General features: G+C 39.9%; 1 protein-coding gene across 1 annotated transcript; it reads right to left on the reverse strand.

Annotated features, from left to right (window-relative positions):
- Window positions 1-7027: 7027 nt before the first annotated feature.
- Window positions 7028-14099, reverse strand: LOC140935850 (LRP2-binding protein-like). Its single transcript, XM_073385426.1, has 6 exons — window positions 13716-14099; window positions 12717-12971; window positions 11555-11606; window positions 10866-11037; window positions 8977-9142; window positions 7028-8057 (listed from the first exon to the last, which is right to left on the reverse strand). Exons 1-6 carry the CDS (start codon window positions 14097-14099, stop codon window positions 7992-7994), a joined length of 1095 nt encoding a protein of 364 aa, XP_073241527.1. The 3' UTR covers window positions 7028-7991.
- Between the last annotated feature and the right edge of the window lie 187 nt (window positions 14100-14286).

Here is a 14286-nt window from a genome sequence, read left to right on the forward strand (position 1 = left end):
ATAACTTTATTTAACCACGGAATCCTTATCACTAAAAAGTGGTCTTCTAAAGAGCCGTGCACATTAAACTAAGACTCAAAAATAACAAACATTATTGAAAAAGTCCTAATAATAAATGCTTACTAAGAAAATCTTAATGTACAATAGCGGAAAAAAAAAAACAATTTAAAGTAGTGGCCTGCTTAGCCTCAGCTAACAGGCTGTTCCATGTTACTGCGCCCCTATAACGAAAACTTTTCTTTAGGGCCTCAGTGTTCGGTCGCGGAATAAACAGGTTATGTTGCGCACCTCGAAGATTATGCTTGTGAATGGTATTAATGCTGGCGAATTTATTAGACAGGTATTCGGGTACAAGGTTATTTACAGTTTTAAACATTAAAGATTTCAGTTGCTTAGCACGTCTGTCAGCGAGGCTATCCCATTTAAGGGCATGAAGAATCGGGGCAGAGCTGGCATCCCAGCTAGACCCTGTAATTATGCGTGCAGCCCTGTTTTGAAGCTTCTCTAGTTTTTGGCTGAGACCTAGAGACAACCCTGGGGCTATTCCCGAGCTTTTGGCATGCACTACTAGCAGTTTCCTATCTGAATGTAACTACACCGAGGATATTACTGAAAAAAAAAGGCAGATTAGCTCATCTGTCAAGGACAGGGGATTGTAAAGGCAAGTATGCATGCATTTCTTCACTGCTTATCAAGCCAGAAATACATAGCGAAACTCGGGATCGGAGCTATCGACGTAAATCAACGTTTTTCAGTTAGCGAATCAAATTTCTGTTGATATTATTTGAAGAACATCCTTTCATATTTATAACCTGTTCCTGACATATAACTTTACAGCGCTCTATTAATTTTAATGTCAATAATTTTATATCCATACTAAAACCATGAACTGGTGCATGTCGTCGCGGCGTGAATTAGAATCCTAGCGCCAGTTACAAAGGAAGATGTTACTTGAAACAAAAAATTGCACATTAAAATGTTTAAAACGGCACTATTCGACTGTGCAATCAATGAAAAAAGTTTCAGTGTTGACGGAGGACCGGGCATTTGCCCTCTTTTTTCGTCCCCACCCCGGGGGATTTGACAGCTCAAGAGTCCCCACCCCCGGGGATTTGCCAGCCAAGGCAAAAAAATGCTAATGACCGGGGATCAGCCCGGGGGGTGATGGGCGCAGCCGGAAATGGCTGATGCATAATCACCACCCGCTCTCCAAAACACTCAAGTCTATGCAACTCGTACAGCTCGCAGAAACAATGACCAGACCCCAGGGGGGGGGGGGGGGGGTACTTTACTTTTCTGGGTGGGGATGTGCTGCTGGGACCCTGGAACCCTTAACCTATACCAGAGCTAGTTCAGCTGAATTTTGCTAGCCTATACTAGAGTAAACTCCCCAAATCCTCCTATCATAGAGTAACTATTTTCCAGAAACCACTGAGGTCGCTAGCATAGTCTAGCCAAAACAAAACCTTATACCATAATCCCTAGTCTAGATAAAATCTTCAACCAACTGGTCAGTTTCCTGAAATTATACGCTATTCTAGACCCAAACACTCTGATTTATGTACCCTATCCTAGAGTAAACTGCTTGAAAACCATACCCTTCACAGCGGCTCATATATGGCAGTACCGCCCCCCCCCCCGGGACCAGACCAGCTAGTGGTGCCTGCCTGGACCACGATTATAGCTTACACCGTTGGGAAGTTTTTCCTATATCGTTGCCAGTTGGTTTAGCAGATCACCTCCCGATATTTATCTGCCGTTAATATACCAAGAAACCTAGGAAATCGGATTACATCAAGATAAGATACGCAGACATCAAGAACGTGCCTAATGAGATCATGGATTCACTTAATGCTATCCCGTGGGAGACTTTCTTTGCTTAGTGACGACATTAACACAAATTGTCTCCGCTTTCGAAACAAAGATAAATGCAGTTCTGGATCAACACCTTCGTTCCAAAGGAAAACGAGTCAAACGACAAAACCAGACTCCCTGGATGAAAACAAATATAAAACTGAACAGCCATCAAAGAACGTTCGGACAAACTTATAACGACTGTTCGTTTCCTCCTAAATTCACTTATAACGACTGTTCGTTTCCTAAAAAAATTCATAGAAAACACTTTTTAGGCTACCCAGAGTACTTTTAGATATCTACAAGTGCATTCTAAGCGGCGCTATAAAATTTGTATCTGTTCGGTCATTCTAGGGCAACCTGAGTCTTTTCGAAATTACAAATGCTTCATAATATTATTCTTCCGAAAGTTTTAGATCAAAGTTTTACAAAATTAATAATTTTTTTGATTCCTCTCTCCATCGCATTTTCGAATCCGAAAATTTTAGGTTTTCTTTTTCTACGAAAAATAGCCTAAACTAGAGAATGAATTGCGAATAATTAAACTTTAGAAAATCATAGGGAATTTAGATAAGGTTTGAAAATATTGCATGAATGGAACGGTCATCTAGAAATTTTTAGCCGTGCTCAAGTAATAGAAAATCCAAGGCAATATTTGCTTCTCCGAACAGATATTTTGTAGAATAAGTCGTTGAGTGTCCCTGCAAAAAATTGCCAGGAAGTCTAATCTTCAAAAAGAAATATTACTTTTCTCAAACTCATTAAGAATTCACGACGTTATAAGCCAACCAGAGCGCCTCATTCGGGTCAGGTGAATGACTTTGAAATTCAATGAAACACCAGTTGAAAATCATTATATAGTGTTTCTTCGCGTTTTCATCACTAGTGATAAAATTGTTCTTGATCTGCATAATCATAGATTACTCAAACACAGCTTAACATAAATCATTGATTTTTAATATTAACCAATGGCCAGGAAAGACATTTCAAATTACAAACTGACTGGCTCTTTTTCTTTTTGTTTCACTGAAACCAACGCCAACTCGAGTTCCATCCTTCATTTCTGCGTCCAATATTCGTCTAAAGATAGCAAATCTAAAGAGGAAAAGAGAAAAGTTCGATGCAATTTCCTTAAGTTTTAAAACTTCAAACGGCTCCCCTCTCCAATAACGCCAGTTCACGCATCTTTTGTCTGAAGAGTCAGAAAAGAGATTGAACTCGAAGGCTGGGTTCTTTTCCACCAAGAATCGGCGAATGCTGCAGACAATCTGGTACAACGTTTTCGGAGGGTATGGATCTTTGGAACACTTTGCCACCTCTTGAACAAATTTGGATAACCAATAGTTGAGCGTCAATGCGTCCATGTTGGCCGAGTAAGCGGCTGAACTTTGTCCAATCCATACTCTTTAAAAACTCCATCAATCCTCAAAAATGCCTACTGCCCCGCACTTATTTTTATGTCTGGTAGACTATGGTACTGCTCTCTCTACGCCAGAGTTCTTCTTCCTCGATTGTTCACGGAAAGCGAAACCTTCCTCCGGCCATGACAAAAACAATATGTAAATCACTTCAAGTCAGCTGTCAAGTTCATAACGCTTTTGGAATACAAATTTGGCGGTGCGACGCGAAACCCACTATTGGATAATTTATAAAAACAAAAGCTCACAAATATAATGAATGCCGACTGAATACAACAAATCACACATACAAGCCATTTTAAAGAAAAATGGGAAAAAGACAACACTGCATAATTTTGTATTGTTTCTTCAAAAACTCGTGCTTCGGGTTTCATAAGGTTTCCAAACGCTCGAAAACAATAAAACCACTGGGCCGCAAATGTTTTCTCGCGTTTGGAAACCTGATGAAACCCTGGCACCCTGGCCTGGCACTCGTTTCTGAAATAGTACTTCTGAATCAATCGACAACAACAAGGAAAACCGAAAGCAAGGAAGGTACAGTGAAGGTATCTGGAGCCGCCTCTCAAAACATTAAACGGGACGCAAAAGCAGGCGAATAAAATGGCTGAACTGGAAACGGAATCGAAAATGGAGTTATCACCGATCCTGTACAAATCGCTGAAACTCTCAACGACATGTTTGTTAACGTTGCATCTCGCCTGAACATAAATAACACTGAACTTGGTAGATTTAGCTAGATTTGGTACTCCTCCCCAGTTTACACTCGCTATCTTTCAAGATGCCCGAGCATTTCCGCCTTGACAAGTGATGTTATGAAATTCTCAACTTAAAGTTTTATATATTTAAACCCCTTCGGCTTCTGTTCACATTAAGGCGTTTTGCACATTGCCCACTGATGCATTTCGCCACAGACGAAACAATGAAACTCTGGTCAACTCCGGGAGTAGATTACGTCTACGAGGAAAACCATGCATCAAAAGATGGAACGTGACTTACCTTGCATCGGCTGGTTCAGATTGAAAAGTGAAATGAGGAATTGAAGCGCGTTCCAATGTCGCAAGATTTTGTCCGCATTTCGGTAAGTGACGGATATGTCATAAATAATATGAGTAGGCGAATAACAGCCATTTGTTTAACCTAGACCGGATTAACCTGTTATTGGACGTCAGGGGCGGATCCAGGTATTTTTCTCAGCAGGGGGTGGGGGTGCTTAGTTGTCGCCATAGGGGAGAGGAGGTGTTACCACAAGAACCTACTCACCACACAATCTGTTTATGTATAAAAAAACCCGTAAGTATAGTCGACTCCCGATAATTCGAACCTTTAATGGAAATAGAAAAAGTTTGGGTTATCGGGAGTTCGAGTTATCGAGGATAAAATTATATGGAAAATGAAAATTACTTCCAGTTACCGGGAGTCCACTGTACTGGACTTCCCAGTTTTACCGTTTGCTCGATCTGTAACGAGACATCTCGCCAATAATGTGTAGGGATCGATGTTAAAAATATAACTTATCACCTAATACCAAGTAGAAAAACAGTAAACTGATGCTTACGGCAAGAAGACAATTCAAATGGTAAAGTGCATTTGCCCGATATTTCGGTTTGCAACAAAAAAACATCATCATGACAGCATCAACTCCGGCTATCCTTATACAGATTTTCTTGGTATAGAAATATGAATAGTATATATGCTTTGTCGTTCAAAAGGGATATTCAATTTTGTATTCTCCTTGAGAATGCGGATGGATCAAGGATAGTTATCCGCCGGGGAGTCAAAGAAATAATTAGCCTGGTGTCAATGAACGAATTTTGAATGTGTTTGCTATATTATACTTACGCAAGTGGGCAAGGTTTATTCAGAGATACTTGCTTGAATTTGGTTGAGAGATTTCGTAAACGAACGTGCCGGGTGAGAAGTGATTTTAATAATACGATTCGCCATCCTTTGTTAGTACTATCTTTTGTTAATACTAATTGGTTGCAGTGGTTAAACAAAGGGATACATTCCGTAAGCCTTCATTGACTTTTACTCGACCAAACAAAATCTTTTCCAGAAAATAAAGTTTCGCCTGGAGGACACTGTTTTTACTAATATACTACGTTTTCAAGATCTTACTTTATTTCAGCTGGCTTTCGTTTTAGTGACAAAAACCCCGTCCATCGAAATCTCCTGAACAAATCATTTAGTTATACTTCATTAAGCATAATCGACAATGACTGCCTTTTTTTTTTAGGCTGGTTGTCAAGCAAACACTTTTTGTTGGATAATCCATGTCATTATTTGCGCTAATTAGTTCCTTCCGCAAACTCCCAAAAGACTTTAGGGTCAATGTATTGAATTGGGACCGAATGGGTCAGTGACCACTCCAGAAATACCATAACATACCATAATGCTTATTAATGTCAAGGACAAAGACAAACCGGAGGACAGACAGGGAGCAGTATACAAGATAAAGGCTGCGATTGCCAGGCTTCTTACATTGGTGAAACCGGTAGAAACCTAAGCACGCGACTGACCGAACACAAACGCGCGACGAGGAATGGTGACGTCAACAATCACATTGCTGAGCACCATTTAAAGACGAAACATCAAATTGACTGGGACTCTGCGACATGTATAACGTATTCTACAGACTACTATCAACGTCTTACTTTAGAAAGCTGGTTTACTAACTTAGAACAAACGCCACTGAATCGTAGCCAACAGGTACCAGCGCCGTACAAACGACTTATTGACGAGATCAAGCGAAACTAACTACGAGAGAACAACTGGAGAACTGACAATTTGACTATCAATAGACGACTATTTAACTGTGACAATACACGGATCGAAACGCACCAATCACTGATTACGAGTCTTCATAGCCAATAACATCACGGCTTAACTGACAGACGACCAATAACATCGCGACATAATTGACCAATCAGATCAATAACCAGAGTATAATACTATCAACTGACGTGATACAACTCACTTTGACTCTGAAGATGACTACCGCACAGGTTGTCGAAACGTCAGTCACTGTCAACAACAACAGTCCTATTCAGGACTACGTTCACCCGGACGATCAAACTCAACCTTTTGAAATGACTCCTGGGTTCAAACCTTTCACAATAATGCTTATTGTTTGTCACCCCAAAATTTTGCATAAGCATTGTTTTCAGTTTATCTTGGGGCCATTTTAACTCTCAAGAGAAACTGAAGACAATGCTTATGCAAAATTTTTGTGTTACAAGCAAAGCGTATTATGGTATGTTATGGCATTTTCTGGGTTTTCAATTGTTAAACTATTCCTACAAGACTTTGAAACGACAACTTATTGTAATGTAATGAATTGGCGCTTATTCGAGGTGGGCGCTTATTAAATTTTCAACATTTTCAGCAAGTATGGTATATTTATTTTGCAACAAAACAATAAATGGTAACAACAAAACGCGAAGAGGCAAGGTTTCTGTAAAATAATCCGAAGAAAACTCCGCGTTTGGGGGAAGTTTCTTATTAGTACTTTTTCAATTTTGGGGGGGTGGGAGGGGGAAAGCAGGTGGACGCTTATTTGAGTTTCAGTGGGAGTGGGTTCTTTGTAATTTTTATATATCTCTCAGTGATTATTTTGTTTTGACTGGACACTAACTAGAGGTATGTGAATTTTGGAGTTAGGCTAATTTTCTGATTACGCCACAACCTCGCGACTCCCCAAATGGAGAGCTTGCTCGCAGGCTCAAAACGCATAAAATGCACACAAAACAAAAAAATCAATACGGACACAACTTTATTTACTTCCATAAAAATACTCTCATAATTTTCCTGTTTTACATATTTACAGCTCTTTATCAAAAGTTCATGTACAACTGTCAAGTTCGTGAAAAATATGTACACGTCCATTTTTTTCAGTTTCACCTCGATGAATGATTGGTACGGTGAAAGCAAAAAGGCGCAAAGAATCGACAACTTTGGACACAGCGAAAACAGGTAATAGAAAGGTAACTTTTAAACTCAATAATCATTCTTGTTGAGCGAACGTTAAGAGGAAATCAATGCAAAGGACGTTTGAATTACATCTGACCTGTATATCGGTCGCAGATCACTATCCGCCAAATCCACAAGCCATTCTGTAACTTCTATAAAATTTATCTTACAAGCATCGGTACGCCGCTTTTGTAGTACACTTTCGAAGTCGTTTTCTTTTCTTTTTTATCTCGGCTCTGCCAAGGCACCCGTTGTTTCGATACTAAATGAAATTTTATGTGGAGAAGTTTCACAAGAATTAAAACTCAGGCCAGAAGCGGCAATTCAAGGAATGAGCAATTGTGCTCAAAAAAGAATGGGAAACTATAGCGTAAGGATGTACGAAGAAAAAATTTAGAGCAATGAATTTATAAATAACTTACCAAACCTGAAAAAAGAGAGAAAAAGGGAGGAAAGCGTCCTTTTCTTTACAATAGTTCTTAACTACTTATAACAAACCAAGACTTAGAACAGAATACCTTCTCTCTTCGCTGTTGACAAAGACTTCTTTTCGACAAGGGCGTAACTGCGATGAAACTACGATTTTTGAAAATAATCGTGATTTTTGTAGCGAAGAAAAAAAAGCTCCCCTTTAGGTTTCTCGCTCTTTGTCGCTTTTCTTGCTTCAGTAAAGGCATCGACAAGAAATCCTACGATGAAAAATAAATACAAGCAACCTGAAACGTGCCAGCGTGGTTTGTAGGAGAAGTTTCAAATATAACCGTACGTCATTTCATCTTGGAGCCGGGCGACCACATCGAGATCAAAAGAGCCAGCCTGTTAAGGAAAAAAAAAAATACAAGATACAATACAGCCTACTATTTCAACTGAAAAGAGGTGATAAAGCCAGACGTGAACCTGAATTGTTAGTGCGGACTTCTAAGACCATTTACAAAGGGTTAATACACGCATTTGAAAACTTTGAACCCGCTGCAATATTTCGCCAGTTAGTTTATTCTGTTAACGAGTAACATGGCTTTATCCTCTCTTGCCTTTGAATATTCAGCGACGGAGATTTTTCCTACATCACTAAACTCGATCAGCCAACCTTACAACGCACACGATAAAGTAAAGGTTATCGTCACAGGACCTTTATAAGGACACCGAGCTTCGGTTTATGATGGTGACGCAACTGGCTCTAAAGTCTATTCACAATTTTAGACCATCTTAGATTCCGGTAGTTTCTTTCTAGGCGTTGCCACATCAAGAAATGTAGTCTAACAGATTCAAATGCTGAATGCTTCCAACAAAATACGTTCGTCTGTCGCTTACCAATAGAGACCTTTAGATTCTAGGACGAGTAGGACTACGAGTACGAGATTTAATTTCACGTTTTTTCGCGCATCCTCAAAAACATATATACTCCGGAAAGTTTCATCGTACTTTTTTTTTACAACGATAGTTGGCACTGTTGTTTTTATTGAAAGAGGTTTAAGCCCTCTTCCGATCCCAAAATGATAAAACTTCCAACATTTGATAAATTGTTTCCGCATACTACAACATTCTCTCGCTAAAACTCGTAGAAGAATGACGACGGCTATCTCGTTTTCCCGCCAAAATAACGCTGGTTCAGGCACTACTTAGTATTGAGAAAATCTCGAACTCGTCTTAGAGTCTAAAGGTCTCCACTAATACTAATAAGTTTTAGAACATGATTTTTTGTGACATTGCCATACGTACAAAGATAGGTACATACCCTTGAGTACCAATATCTCGCCTGTTCCCTGTCCCGTGCAACTCCTAAGCCATGATGCAGACAGCGACCGTACACAAAGCATCCTAAAGCGATCCCTTTAGCTACATACTGTGGAAGACAGTCCGTCTCAAGGGCAAGGCCTTCAACGTCATCTTGCTCCCCAACACTAGATGCATTGAACAGAACACAGAGCAAATTAAACAAGGCCCTGTTATCCAGCTGGTCAGAAAGAGGAAGTAAATTTCGTCGTTGCTTGTTTACGTACTCCATAAAACGTGAAATTATGCACTTTTACGTCGTAGTCGTCAGTAATGGCAAAGAATTGTACAAAAAAGCGTGATGCACGTGCAAAGTTGTTGTTTTGCTAATTTAAACCTATTGCTTTTTGACGTATCTCGTTGCCGTGACCGACGTCGGATCCTAAGGTCCCTATTTTCGTTTAAAAACGCACACATTTCGCTGAGTTTAGGCCTTCCGTCCATACTAATACGCTGAGCGTTTTCATCGAAAACGCATCCATTTGGAAAGGCTCATGAAAGTAGATCAAATCGAAAACGCATACTTATCGCGACGGTATTAGTGTGGACGGTCGAAAACGCATCAAAATGAAAACGATGACCGAAAATATCGCAGGTGCGTGTGTTTGTAGCATGCGCGTAGAGTTCAACTTTCTTCACAACGTACAATTTTATCGTTTTCGAACGTTTTAGTGTAGACAGTCTAAAACGCATCAAAACGGTAGTGTGGACGCGAATCGATCGATGCGTTTTCCATAACAACGAAAACGCATACTTTTGAAAACGCGTTAGTGAGGACAGTCTATAACGCATCAAAACGGTCGTGTGGACGCGAATCCATCGATGCGTTTTCGATCACAACGATAACGCATACCTTTGAAAACGCATTAGTGTGGACAGGGCCTAAGACAAAACAACTCTGCACGCGCATCACGCTTTTTGTACACTTCTTTACCGTCACTGAACGGCTACCACGTGAAAACGACGAGATTTTCTTTCAATTTTTTTAACTTTGATTTTGTTCTTAAGAATACAGTTCCAGAAGAGTTCGCTTGCATTTGACAAAGTAAGCGAGATAGAGATTGAAAGAACGCGCAGTTACTTTTTAAGTGACGTTTTCGCCGCCCTCGCCGACGTGGTATCTTAAACTCTCTACTTATCAAGTCTCAAAAATTCAGGAACAAGATAATCATTAAAAGGGAATTGCTTGATACCTGCGATGTGTTTGGATAACTCGAAAAACCAAAAGGTTAGTCTTCAGTTCATTCACCATTTATTCAAAAATTTTACTGTTCCACAAAAACGATATTGTGACGTGAGGGATTTGTAGCTAGTTTATCTTGCGTTCGCTGATAAAAATATTAAAACCAATATAGTCCTAGCGGTCTTATAGAGAGCCGTTACTAGTACATGTTGTTAACTGTGGAGGCGTTAACTCTTCTAAACGCTCATAACTGTAATGTGCGTTGAGGTTGGTTCACTGGATACGTGTGGACGGTAGGCAGAACTGGCGGAAAAAATCTCCGCTTTCAAACAGGAACGGATACGGGAGGACGGAGCCAAGTTCTCTTGTCTTAAACAACAGGGTGTGGGCGACATGAACGATTTTTGTCTTTAACAGGGTCGGGGTCTGATGGCACACCTATACCAAACTTCCCTTGAGTGCAGCCCCCCCCCCCCCCCCCCCCGTCCCCCCCTCCGCCCAGAGCTTCCAAGCAGCAAAGAAGAATCGGGAAATGTGTATTTCTTACGTTTCCTTTGTTGAACGAATTTCTACGGCGTTTTTTCCGAGTATTTCCCTCAGTGGAACTGTTGCTATTACTTTCCAGGTTGTTTGAAATGATTATAGTTCTTTTTAAACTAGTTCAATACCTTTTAGCTACATCAGCAGCCTTGTTTAAGAGTTTTCTTCTGAAATAAAGGACAGCTAAGTTGCCTTGAGCATAAACATTTCCCCGGGCTGCAGCCTCTTTGAGACACTTAAATGCAGCTTGGCGGTCAGGCCGAACACCAATGCCATACTCAAACATAACACCCAAAGCACCTACAACAAGATACAATAAGATCACAGTGAAAAACACAATTAAAAAGAGGCTTTTGAACCATAATACCGTAAAATTCCGAAAATAAGCCCATCTATGTATAAGTCCCTCCAAATATAAGCTCTTCAAAAACCCTCCGTTAAATCACCCCTCAAAATATAAGCCCCCCGGGGGCTTGTACTTGGAAATTGCCCTCAAATACAAAGTAAAACAAAGCAAAAACGGTAAATTTCCTTCAACTATAAGACTAGCCTAATCGATTTTGAAACGCAAATCTCCCTCCGTAGATAAGCCCCTCCGAATATAAGCCCCTCCAAAAATAAACCCCTCAAAGAGGGCCTTTGCAAATATAAGCCCCGGGGCTTATTTTCAGAATTTTACGGTAAATTTTGTAAAATAATCAAACATTTTAAGCTAACAAAGCTCATCGACTTATAAACCCCTGCACCATTCTGCTCAAAGGTCTGCTCATGAGTGAAATTGAAGTTGCTCAGCTCAAGCCGGCAATTCTCAACCTACCTTGTGACTCAAGACTTCCATTTCCTGTGGCTTCCTGGTGCCAGAAATAAGCCTGCAAAGAAATCAAACTACCATTTAGAATCAATTGAAGTTAATACCCAGTATTTTACATGAGTTTAAAACTGTGCATAGAAGAGGGAACTTGGGAAGGGGCCTAGGGGGCCCTGGGGGGTACTCCTTGGAATTCTTGGTGGGGGTGTGCCACCTGGTTCTTCAAATCCTGACCCTATTTCAAACTAAAAAATTTCATTTTTATGCACCAGTAGTCAGGCCTGTACTCTTAGAAATTGTCATCATTACTCAGATTAGAATGCTGACAAAAAAATACAAAAAAAATATAAAAAATCCATTTTGAATTCCCATATTTCTCCTTCTTTCTTATTCATTTGGAATTGAAACGATAAATACATCACTTCTGTAGTTTCCTCAAAAACCATACCTGATTCCAGAAAAATAAAATGTCTATACCCATTTTCAGACCAAAACCGTGCAAAAACCATACCCTTTGGGGTGGCACATACCTATTTATAAAATAACTAAGATAGTACGCACACTCTGATTGGCCGAGAGGCATGTTTGCATGAGAGCATGTAAACATGGTTGTGAGGTCAAGATGTTTTGTTTTTCGAGCACTAATCTTGCAAGCACAAATTTGAAAAAGCTTTTGAGTTGAAAGCTCGACAAGTTTACTTTATTTACCAATTCCCCCATTGGTTGAAACTTGGGAAATCATTACAAAACATGCTGTGTCAATTCTCTTTTCCCTTAACTGACATTTTAAGCAAGAAAAATCCGTATTTTGGAAAGCCTCTTTTTTGTAAAAAAAAAAAAGAACTGATAACGCATGACTGATAAGAATTTCTGTTTTAATCAGTGCCATAACAAAGAGTTACAGTTTGCGTTTGTTCTCAGGAAAGTTAATTTATAAAAGCAATAGGAAACTTTTTTCCTCTATTTGCATAGCCTGATATAGACACCCAAGGTGTTGAGAGAATTCTCAACAGTTATGCAAACCCTCAACTTCGTCTCAGGTTTGCATAACTGTCTCAAATTCTCCCAACCTCTCTCATGTTTATATCTGGCTATGCAAACAAAGAAAACGTTTTCCATTGCTTAAATGGCTTTATTTATGGGAGTAACACCCAGCCCTCCTGGTACAAACCTTGTCTAAGTCAAAGGAATCCTCTCCTGGTCGTGAGTAAAACAGACCAAGGACTGTCTGTGCCCTGATGCTGCCATTGGGATCCCCATCTTGAGCAGCTGCCAGGAACCATCTCTCTGCTTCTTCATCTGACTGTTTGACTCCAAACCCTTCATAATAAGCTCTGCCAACATTATACTGGGCAAAGGGAATTAGATGAGTTGCATCAGGATTGGTAGATTCTGCAACCTCTTTGAGCAACTGAAATCCCTTCTCCTATTAAAGAAAGAAAATTATTAAAGGGATTAAAATGAACTCCAAGTAAAACGTCAGTGAGTTCATTCAAAATTATTTGAGAGCATTTACATTATTTGTCACCTATGATATTAAAAGGTAATCAAATGCATACTTGTCAATTAAGGAAATGATAATAAATTCCCTATTTCCTCATATCACCAACATATGGCAGTCCAAACATAGACAGGTGTCTGAGATAGGGTAGCAATAGAATTGTTTTAACTCTAACCCAGACAAACTATTGATACCATTCCTTTTGGCTAGGTAATACCAAAACTGATCTCCTTCAATTTTAAAACCTATCTTAGACTGATCTGCTTGAAAAGACCCAAACTTTCACATTGTTGGCAATATCTGATAGAATGTAGTTTTTAAAAGTTAGCCGAGAGTCATCTCGAGCCACCCCCAGAATTCATGTCGCCCAAAGCTGCTGACCTACATTGTTATGCAGTCACTGTCTTTTTACGCTCACCTCTACAGCATTTAGTTGCACAGGTTAATTTAAAAAACAACAAATACACATTGGAATGTGCTTTCTCGGTTTAGTGGCTATGTATTCGCGCTAATAATAAACTTTGGGGTTCAGGCGACATAACTTCATCGAGGTGACTTTTCAGTGGGCGACTTGCCCAGTTACCAATAAAGGACATGATCAAAAATTCACTCTATTGTGTGAGAATAAAGTAAGCTTAAGTCTTGTTTCCTTGATGTACACAAGCTCACCGGATATGATTTTGTTCCGATGCCATCATAATACATCACTCCAAGTTGATATTTAGCTTGAAAATCTTTGCCTTTGATTCTTTCAAATGCGATCAAAGCTTTATCATAAATTTCCCGCTCAAAATAGAACTGTCCAAGTTGAAACTTAGCAAGGTTATCTCCGCCACTTGCACGCTTAATCAAAATTTCTTCTAGAAGTTCTTCTGACATTTCACCTTCATCGTCTTCCTCTACGGCACCCATAGAAAACGGTCTTAAGTTAGGAAGCTTCTCCGCGCTTAATTTTCTGTCGGTGAGCGGTTGAACAGGACACGAAAAAGGGCGCCTTTCAAGCGTTTCTTCGTCCGCCATCTTGAACTGAAGTTGAGCAATCGACGTTACCATAGGAACGAATAGAAAAAACTACGTTTTACCTGGGAGGCCCGGCTACGGGGGAGGGGGAGGAAAAGCCCGCAAGGGGAAAAGCAAGGGTGCGCACCATTTTCACGCTGGCAAAATACAAACTGTTTATCTCCCAAAATTTGCATAAGAAATGCTTTCAATTTATCCGGGGTATTACAATTACAGACAT

Source organism: Porites lutea, chromosome 4, assembly GCF_958299795.1.
Source record: "Porites lutea chromosome 4, jaPorLute2.1, whole genome shotgun sequence".
Taxonomy (NCBI): domain Eukaryota; kingdom Metazoa; phylum Cnidaria; class Anthozoa; order Scleractinia; family Poritidae; genus Porites; species Porites lutea.